Source organism: Sorex fumeus, unplaced genomic scaffold, assembly GCF_029834395.1.
Source record: "Sorex fumeus unplaced genomic scaffold, SorFum_2.1 ptg000094l, whole genome shotgun sequence".
NCBI classification, from domain to species: Eukaryota; Metazoa; Chordata; class Mammalia; order Eulipotyphla; family Soricidae; genus Sorex; species Sorex fumeus.
In genome coordinates, this window is record NW_026606151.1 from 9727170 (window position 1) to 9737950 (window position 10781).

Sequence of the window (10781 nt, forward strand, 5' to 3'; positions counted from 1 at the left end):
TTAGACTTGTACAATGCTAATGTGTGACAGGCATTTTGAAAGAAACTCTTATTTGAAAGAACTAAAGAAAGGATGGGTCTTTAATAAGGGAGGCGACAGAGGTTTTTTTATTTCTGGAGGTCTAGAAAGGGTGTGTAAAAAGAAAAAGACAGGCAGAATCTCCTGATTCCACCCCAGACTGTCTTCACTGGGGTCCCTGGGGGGGGGGGGGGGGGTTGAATTTCCCTCCCTGCTCCTTCAGCCAAAAACCTCCAAAACCCAGCCACAGCCATGCTCAAGGCCACTCTCTACATTCTCGGATGAGCCCCACCCATGAAGGAACCAACAGAGGAACCCAGGTATGCGGGATCTGTGGCTGAGATCTCCAAGCCTGCTCGGATCAAGACTGCTGGCTTCCTCCACCCAGCTCCCCAGTTTTCCAGTAGCTTGGAAGTCATACCCACAAACCACACCCACCCCACCCCACCCCCCACCCCCACCGCCATGTAATCTTATCAACAGCCAAGATCCAGAAACTATAAAATAAAGTTCCCAGAAGAGAGCAATGTAGTATTCCCAGGAGCGCATGGCCATGTGACCTCTTACACTCTAGCCCACTGATGTACCTAAAATAGCACACGTGTGTTTAGTTTTAACATACTTGCTTGTATTCTTGTGTATATGGGCTTAAATGGCCCCAGAATGAAATACAACAACCTTTACACACTTCCCTCTTATTGTGGTAGGAAGATGCTCGCTGGTTGGGTGGGTGTTTGACTAGCATCTCTAATGAACTACTGTGAACTACTTTATGAAAATAAAATGTATAAAAATAGTAGCTCAGTATTATTCAGTAGCTAAGGGATGCATTATAGGCACCATAATTAATGATTCTGCTAATGACAGGGCTTCATGCATGAAATATTCCAGCACCCCAACCTTCACAGAGGATCAGCCTTTCTCCACCATTGTCCCAGTGAAACCCACCTCCTATCCTGTCCCCAACCCCCCTCCAGTGATAAACAGTCCAGGACCTGATTCACAGACCAGTGGGAATTGCACTGAAACAGTTTTCAGTGATTTGCAGGCCAGAGAGGAACGCATTTGGACTTAGGACTTGCAAGAAAGGTGAATGAATATAGTCCATCCTGTGAAAGATAGCTATTAGAAACTGGAAACTCTAAACTTGACTTTCAGTAACATCACTGAATGAGCCAAAGATGAAGGCTGTTTTCAGATTATATAGACAAGGGCTGGAGCGATAGCACAGTGGTAGGGCGTTTGCCTTGCGCGCAGCCGGCCCGGCCAAGCCGGGTTCGATTCCTCTGCCCCTCTCAGAGAGCCTGGTAAGCTACCGAGAGTATCTCACCTGCATGAGATGAGGTGCATGAGAAGCCTGGCAAGCTATCTGTGACGTATTCCATATGCCAAACACAGTAACAACAAGTCTCATGATGGAGACGTTATTGGGCCCGCTCGAGCAAATCGACGAACAACGGGAGGACCATGTCTGACCGTGATAGACAAGGAATAGTTGGAAGGCGCCTGGCTGGAGTGTGCTCAAAAGGAAGCAAGGTTCTAGGAGGAATGTTCCATGGTTGGAAGCTTGCCACAAGTGGTGGTGGGGAGAAGGCAGCTAGGACAGAGAAGGGACCACAATGACAATGATAGTTGGAAATGGTCAGTATGTGCTGAAAGGAAGTAAAGGGACAAACATTATAACCTTTCAGCATCTGTATTGCAAACCATAATGCCAAAAGGAGAGAGAGAGAGAGAGAGAGAAAGAGAGAGAGAGAGAGAGAGAGAGAGAGAATAACTACCTGCCATAAGGAGGAGAGGAGGAGGAACAGGAAGAAAGCTGGAGACTTGGTGGTGGGAAATGTACACTGGTGAAGGGATGGGTGAGGGAACATCATTTAACTGAAACCCAGTCCTGAGCAACTTTGTAACTGTGTTTCTTATGATCATTCGATTAAAATTAATTAATTAATTAAAAGAATATAAAGGTTTACAGAGGTGGGCAAGAATAGCAATTTTCATGCTCTCTCCACTCCTCTCTCCTGTCCCCCTTTCTTCCTTTACTCTTCTCTCCTATCTTTGAAATTGGCCCAAGATTCCCCACCAGAGGCCTCCCTGCTTCACTGCCTAGTGAGAGGTCTTAGACCTGGCTCACATTCGAGTGACTCAGGCACCTCTTAACGCTCCTGCTGGCTCCATCCCTGATCTGTAATCAATCCCAGGGCCCACAACATCTGCTGTCCTACTTTTGAAAGCTCCCAAGTGGTTCCCTGGGCCAGCCCAGGTTGTAAAACCTCTATCGTAAAGTTTCAACAACTTTCAACAGTTAAACAAGTTTCAACGTTCATGTACACCAAGTTCTCAAAATGTGATTAGAAAGCTGTTAGAACGAAAGGGTCAAAGCTTTTGGAATTGAAGTCACCTCTTGGCTGTGAAGGAGAGTTCTAAGATGTTCCTGGAAATGTAATATTTCAAGTACAGGACGAAAATTATACCCCAAAACACACACGGCACTTGAAGGAAGGCCATTATCCGTGCTGGGTCTTAGGCGGAGTCAGACAGTTCAGCTACAGCTGAGAGCATGATATAAGAAGATTTTAGACTTCTTGGGTCAACCAATAGGGCACTTAAATACAAGGAAACGTCAGACAGAATTCTGTCTACCTCTCAGCTGGTCACTCTCTCTCATTCAGTTATACTTTAAAATTATATCTAATCAGAGTTGCTGAGAAGTTAGGATTCTATGTGGATCTTCATAATAAGGGAAACCCCCTCTGGGTCTGGCTCCCCTAGAGAACCATGGCCCTACCTGTGAACACCACATAGCTTCTTCCTCTCTAAATGTTTATTCTTTGCTTGTTGGAAAATTTTCAGCATATTGATACTTTACAGACACTCAAAGTTGTAATGATACTATGAAATGTAATATTAAGAAACTATATCAGAATTATTGAATCTGTTTTTTGAGGGTGGGGGTTTTGGGACACAACTTCTGGTCTGAGGGGTTTCAAGAATCGAACTTGGGACTCCTGTATGCAAGGCATGCACTCCAATCCTTGAATTGGCATATTTTGGTTTTTGGCATTTTGGGGTCACACCCAGTGATGCTCAGGGGTTATTTCTGGCTCTGCACTCAGGGATCACTCCTGGCAGTGCTGGCGAGCCATATGGGATACCAGGGATTGAACCTGGGTTGGTTGCATGCAAGGCAAACTCCCTACCTGCTGTGCTATCGCTCTGGCCCCTGAATTGGTATATTTTAAAGCATTCTAGGGCGCTGGAGAGATAGGTCAGCAGATTCAGTACCTGCTTTGCCTGCAGAAGGCCCAGGTTCAGTCCTTGGTACTGTGTGATCACCCGCCCACAATACCATTTGGAACAACCCCAAGCTTCGAGCTAGGAGTAGATCCTGAGCAAAGCACCAAGGTATAGACCCCAAACCAAAAGCGAACGAATGAAAACATCCCAATGAGCTTTCAGAGTCTGCACTATGAATGTCTGTTGGCTTCCTGTGCACACACATGCTAATTTAAGAATGGAGAGCGATAGGTCGCTTAAGAGAAAGAGAGATAACTTCCCCTTGTTTACCCACATAGTTATTAGCTACTCATTCCACTGTAGGTGTCCTTCACCCCAAACTCCATTCTTCCTGCTTTGAAGTCCTGCATCTTCCTCCAAAAGACTGAACCCCTGCCTCTCGGTGTGAGCTGAGTAGTCCCTGCCCTACTCACTGCAGGACAGGGAACCTTAACGCCACTGGAGAGGTGGTCCCACTGCATCAAAATCTGGAGCAGTGTTCGTTGAACCTCACAGGAAGTCTTTTATTTGAGAGTTTGACTGGGTAAAGACTAAAACTCATTCCCATGGTGTGACACTCCCGAGGAGATACAAGGTGACAGTTGGAACAATCTCACCTCTTGTGGGAAGCTTCACCCCTGTCCATGATAGCATGCCAGGAAGGAAGCCTCCTGGCCAAGGGATGGTCATCTGTGTGTCAACAGTTAATTAGGGAAACTCCGAAGAAGTACGGAGTGCATGTAGAAAGTCACACACACAAGCTCAATTGACCAGAAATAAGAGTAGATCTTACCACAGCATCTGAGGGTTGACAGTCCTTTTTCAGTGTAAAGAAAATAGACAAAGGGCCAGAGATGTGGCTCAGTGGTTGGTGTACCTCCAGCATTATTCTTAATAGTGCTAGAAATCATGATGCCTCAATAATGAAAATGATCGTGTGTGTGTGTGCATGCACGCACACGTGCGCCCAGAGAAAAATCAGAAAGATATACACTGAATTCTTTCAATTATTTTCATAAAGCTCTTATTTTATTATTTTTTTAAAGTGGTGCGCAATGGTCACGGTCACCCCGTTCTTCATAGATTTGCTTGAGCGGGCCCAGTAATGTCTCCCTCATGAGACTTGTTGTTACTGTGTTTGGCATATTGAATACGTCACGAATAGCTTGCCAGGCTTTGCCATGCAGGCGAGATACTCTCTAGGTAGCTTGCTGGGCTCTCTGAGAGGGGCAGAGGAATCGAACCCAGCTGGGCCGGGCCGGCTGCGCAAAAGGCAAATGCCTTACCGCTGTGCTATGGTCAAAATTGAGAATGTAGTTTCATTCCCGGATTTCAGCACCAAAAAAAGGGGGGTGATGGAGCTATAGTACAGCAGGTAGGGTGTTTGCCTTGCATGCAGCCAACCCGGGTTCAATTCCCAGCATCACATATGGTCCCCTCAGCACCGCCAGGAGTAATTCCTGAGTGCAAAGCCAGGAGTAACCCTTGTGGATCGTCAGGTGTGACCCAAAAAGCAAAAAAAAAAAAGAGAGAGAGAGAGAGAATGTGCAGATTATTTGTGTTTCCTTTAAGGTTTTAAAGCCCGTGTATTATTACTTTTGAAAGGCTCTTATTTTATTATTTTTTTAAAAAAATTGTTATTGAATCACAGTAAGATATAGTTGCAAACTTTCATGATTACGTTTCACTCATACAATGTTTGAGTACCCTTCCCCCCACCAGTGCACATTTTCCACCACCAATGTTCCCAGTATCTCTCCCACCACCTCTACCCCATCCAACCCCCTGCCTCTATGGCAGATACATTCCTTCTTTCTCTCTGCTTTTGGGCATTATGATTTGAAATACAGATACTAAGAGGCCATCAATTTTGGTCCTTAGTCTACTTTCAGCACATACCTCCCAAAAGCTCATAGTTTAAATTAAACTTTCTCTGTTTTTCATTTGTTTTGTTTTGGGACCACACCTGGCAGTGCTCAGGACTTACTAGCAAGACTCACAAAGAAAGAGAGAGAGAGAACCCTAATAAACTGAATCAGAAATGAGAAGGGGGATATCACAACAGAAACCAATTCAAAAGATCATCAGAGACTACTTTGAAATTCCAGCTCCTTCCTTACAAATTCCTTCATAAATTCATTACAACTTCATATCCTTAAAAACCAGGAATTACAATCAGCATACCTTTACAACTGCTTTGACCTGGGTATGGGTGTATGCTAATATCTCTGCCATTGTCCCCTGCAACTGGTAGGTTGCTCTGCTGAATCTTTTGCAGAGCAGCAAAGCCTCCTTCAGAGATGCTGCCTCCTAACTGTCAGCTCTCTGGTCCAAGACAAAAGCAGTAGCATTTACTCTCGCTCACAAGGACTGTATCTGGTGCTTGTGGTTTGCTGGTGAAGGTTCTGCTTCCCCAATATGCCAGTGGCCTCTTGGACCCATAGTACCCAGTTTCCTTTCCCAAACTGTGACACATTAAACTATGGTGCTAAGGTCTGACCACTCGAGAAGAAAGGTTATCCAAATCTAGGACCACCTTTAGAAATAGGGCTGGAGCGATAGCACAATGGGTAGGGCATTTTCCTTGCATGCAGCCAACCCAGGTTTGACTCCTCCATGCCTCTCAGAGAGCCCAGCAAGCTACCGAGAGTATCCCGCCAGCGCAGCAGAGCCTGGCAATCTCCCCATGGCTTATTCAATATGCCAAAAACAGTACCAACAAGTCTCACAGTGGAGACATTACTGGTGCCCGCTCGAGCAAATCGACGAACAATGGGAGGACAATACTTACTAAGAGTGGACAGTGCTTTAGAAATAAGCTTTGGATGGGAGAAAGCCTACAGTAGTGCAATTCTCTGGAACATCTGGGTTTGTTGAATTAACTCATTCCCTCATGATCACATGAGGCCTGTTCTCTTTTTGATGTCCCAGTCCCTGTCCCATTCCTTGGCTCAGGATGAAACCATCAGCTCGTCCCATATACTTCAGAATTTACAGCCACATAAATTCTCCATCTGTGTGTAGTTAAATGTGGTCTTCTAGTAATCTGTCTGGTGTGAATTTACTCAAACACTGAGAAGAATCCAGAGGGATGACAGGGGAGGGGAAAGGGGGTAAGGAGTTCTCCCTGCACCCTTGTGTAATGGTATCATCGGGTTGAACTTTGTACCCTGAGTTCTAGATTCATCACTCACAGGCACCTTTCCCATCATGCATTTATTCTCAGCATTTTCTTTCCTCTTCCAAGTCTCCTTTCAGCTCAAGCCATCTTTGCATTTTCTTTCTCATGGTTGGCCTAATAGCCTGTTTTTGCTTTTGCTTCTAGACCTCTAATGCGTTTTATCTCTAGGAATCAATTCTGGATTACTGGGAGCTAGATCTTTAGGGATTAGTCCTTTTGATATCAGATTTCACATGGTTGCGTTTTATTTGCTTTTTTCCAATATAAATCTTTTATTTTTAAATTACTTTATTAATTTTTGTTAGAGTGTCAGTAACAAAGTTTCAATAGTGTTAAAGTCTATGGTACGGATATACAAAATTAGTGCACCTCCCATTACCCAAACACCCAAAATCCTCCACCATTGTCCTCATGTCACCTCTTGTCCAATCTTCATTCCCACTCCACATATCCACTGTTGTTCCTGCTTTTACAGGAAGTTCAGACTTCCAGGATTGACAATTCCCATAATTTGTTTGTTTGGCCTCACCTGGCTTTCTCCTTGGCCAATGCATAGGTTTGTTTATCTTTTGTTTGTGAGGAGAGGGTGGTGGGAGGTTGTGGGGGCGGTTAGGGCCACACCTGGTAGTGCTCAGGGATCCTGGGGAGGCTCAGAGAAAGTCATTCGGTGGCAAAGATCAAACTGGAATCAGATCAAGCTTGCTTTGCAAGTGCCTTAACCCCTGTACTATCCCTCTGGCACCTGTTTCTCCTTTATTTAAAAAGCATCTTCCTCCAGATGAACCCAGCTGATACGCCTCTGAGAAAGCCACCAGCCCGGCTGAAAAAACTTAAGACCAAAAAGGAAGAAGTTCTGACAATGAAGGACTTAGAAGAGAAGATGCAGGCAGTGGAGGAGCGCAGGAAGGTAAGGGGGAGGGGCACAGGAAGGTAAGGGGGAGGAGCCCGGTAAGGAAAGGTTCCAACCACTTCCTGCTCAACCCAGAGGCCTGACTGGCCTGCCCTTCCACCAGCAGCTTGAAAACACAGTACAATAATTTAAGGATTTGTATTCTCTTTCTTTGTTGTTGTTAATCTGTATGCATCTTATGTATTTAGCTTTTCTTTAAATCCTCCTCTTTCAGTGATGAGGAAATCAAGCAATAAATGTTCATTTGAACCATATATTAACATTGGTCAAATCACAGAACCTAAGCAAGCAAAAGCCAACTCTCAGAAGCATGGCATCTCCTCTGTGAAAAAAAGAATAAACTTCAGCTGGGGGATAGGGAGGGAGGAGGTGCAGGGGAAGAGAATGAGAGCTGAGCGGGGCATGATGTTTGCACCTCGGGGACCACCTCTGCCCGGTCAGCCACTCCATCAGGCATCAGCCTGCAGACCTTCGGTCCAGTGCTCATTTCCTAGTTCCCACTCAGCCTCTTGGAGGAGAAGCAGGCTATAAGCTCAATGAGGGCAGGGAGTAGGCTTCTTCCAGAGCGATTCCTCACCCCTCACTTTTCAAATGACAAACACTGAAATAAGCCACAAATGGCCTTTGCTGTCAACTTCAATGCCATCCCGGTGGAAACTATATGTGCTCTTTTCTATTCTTTCATCCTGCTTTTCAGTCAAAAGAAGAAGAAATCAGAAAAAGGCTCCGGAGCGAGCGCCATCTGCCCCCAGCCCATCACTCCAACTCTGCCACACAAAACAGAGCCAGGGATACGGCTTCTTTCACCAAAGGACAGGACTCTGTGTTGGGACCAAATGGCCAGCAGGAAGGAAAACCATCGAAAAGGAAGAAGAGTCAAAGTGACACAACCTCAATGGACAGAAGCGGTTACGAAGGGGTTGGGTTCATGGTGGAGTCAGACCAGTCCTACAACCAGCCCGATGATGTCTTCTGAGCAGGCGTGTCCCGGGATGTCAGGAGTGGTCACCTCCCAAGTTGTGACTATTGGTCTATCTCCTGTTTCTCTTTGCCTGACCTCACCCCCGTGGGATTTCTACCTTGAGCTTAGGAATGATTGTAAGAGCTGCCAGGAGCAGCAGTAAATTGACTAAATGAAGTGCTTCTGCGTAGGAAAGATTTGACAAGCTTGAATATGAGAGACCCGCCATTCTCCTTCAGCGTGATTTCACACATTAAGAAGATGTCTTGTAGGTAGAGATACCTTCAGTGTAGAGTTCGTGCCAAATGAAATTGTTTTTTCCCAGTCTGGCCCCTCAGCTGTGTTGACTCTCTGAAGTTCCCTTAAAACAAATTGTATGGGGGATGGAGCGATAGTACAGCAGGGAGGGCATTTGCCTTATATGCGGCCAACCCACGTTTGATTCCAAGCATCCCATATGGTCCCCCGAGCACCACCAGGAGTAATTCCTGAGTGCAAATCCAGGAGTAACTCCTGTGCATTGCCAGGTATGACCCAAAAAGAAAAAAAAAATGTACGGGGCATGGAGGAATAGAGCACCTGCCTTCTAGGTATGGTTGGTTCCAAGTTCAAATGCCTACTGTCCCATGTGTCCTGAGCATGAGCCTGGCAGTTTGGCTGTGCACACTGGGTGACTTCCAGCCACACTGAAGCCAGCTAGGTATTAAGTACCACACCCAGGTGAGTATCACAATCAAAAAGATGGGTGAGCAGCCACCCGGGGAACCCTTGTGTGAGCACCACCATTAGAGGCATGTAACTGTGAACGACACCCCGGTGAGAGTGTAAACACTAATGCCTGATGAGTGACTCCGTGAGTCTCCACTCCAGGCACACACAAGTAACCACTGGTCATGTCACTGCACTGCAGCCTGATAAGTGACCTCGAGGCACTCATGTCACTGGTCATGCCGCTGGTCATGGCAACAACTTTCAGCAAAATCGACACTAACAAAAGGAAGGGGGGAATTTTCCAAAAATGACAAATTGCTTGGCTTTCTAGGAAGTCTTCTCATGATCTGGATGCTTCTCAGGATTCTTTTTTTTTCTTTTGGTAATTCATTTTTGTGTTTGAAGGATAAAAACATTATCTTGAAGTTGGCTGAATTGCAGCTTCATCTCTACAGCCGAGACGGGAGTACCAGCCAACTCTTCAGGACTAACTATGGTGTTTTCTTCATATTAAAAGAAGAAACTTTAATTGGATTTAGCAGAGGGAGACCCAGGGAGTGGGCTGAGCTAAGAGGATGCTCTGATGCCAGTGTCCTACTTCCTTGGGTACCCCTAAGTGGAGGGGGTTGCTGTCCCTCATTTTATTAGAATGCACCTTGGTGCTTTCGTCTCTAAGCACACAGCATCCAACCAAGGATCGGGTCTCACAAGTCATTGTTAGAAGAATCTCCTGCTACCATTGTCAACCTTGCCCCCGTTACCATTGAGTTTGAACTACTCTCTCATGGTTCTGTGGCTTGCATAACATCTACCTTTATTTTGTACCACACCTCTCTGTTGAAAGTTCTTCCTCACCCCTTGTATGGTCATGATACTGTTTCAACTCCTTCTAGACAGTTTCATGGCCTGCCTGCCGTCCTGCCGTCCTGCCTGCCTGCCTGCCTGCCTTCCTTCCTTCCTTCCTTCCTTCCTTCCTTCCTTCCTTCCTTCCTTTATGATTTTTCTTTTGCTGAGGAGCAATGGGAAGAAAGATTGCTACTTCAAAAAATAGCTTCTTGGGATCATTTAATTTTATGTGTCAAAATAGCATAGCGAGTTCTCACATTCTAAAAGAGTTTTGAGCAACTAGCAGGATATTGTAACAAACACCAAACCATAATCATTAGTAAGTCATAAGTAAAGAAGTCACGATTAGATTGTGTCTTTGTGATCCTTTTTCAATGATGGCAGCTAAAAAATATTGCTACAGGCTTCCTTATAAAAGGTAACCTGGTGTCTAATAACAGAAACTTTGATATGTAATAAAACTTCTGGTATTGTAGTTTTCCTTCTTTGGATTTTGTTTTTTGGTTTGGGGGTATTTTTTTTCTAGTGGGGAAGACCCCAATGGATAACTTTCATTAAAATAATATTTTAAAGGTTTACTCAAGCATACTTCACTTATATTTAAAAGCATGCACTTGGTACAATTCTTATGTTCATAAAAGTAATTTTGTAATCATGGGGACAGAAATAGAATTTATCATAGAGCGTTGCTATAGTGACGACCAGTAATTTATGACCGTGCCTATTTCTGTGTTTGCGATTCCATTCTCAGTAAATAGCTAGTGTTTGAAGGAGTAATTATATGGTAAGCTCTGCATTCTGAACATCTGTAATGCTCCGAATTGTCACTGCATAGATCTAATTTGCTCTAGTGCAACCTGACACACAGTGACTTCTCA

At 45.0% G+C, this 10781-nt stretch overlaps 1 protein-coding gene across 1 annotated transcript in view; it reads left to right on the forward strand.

Annotated features, from left to right (window-relative positions):
* The window catches only part of STMND1 (stathmin domain containing 1), a 30118-nt gene extending 21649 nt beyond the window's left edge, over nt 1-8469 (forward strand). Inside the window, exons 4-6 of the mRNA XM_056132637.1 lie at nt 1413-1425; nt 7264-7382; nt 8083-8469. Of these exons, the coding sequence (XP_055988612.1) occupies nt 1413-1425; nt 7264-7382; nt 8083-8361 (411 nt within the window). The 3' untranslated portion in view covers nt 8362-8469. The remainder of the gene's footprint in view (nt 1-1412; nt 1426-7263; nt 7383-8082) is intronic.
* Nucleotides 8470-10781: the final 2312 nt, after the last annotated feature.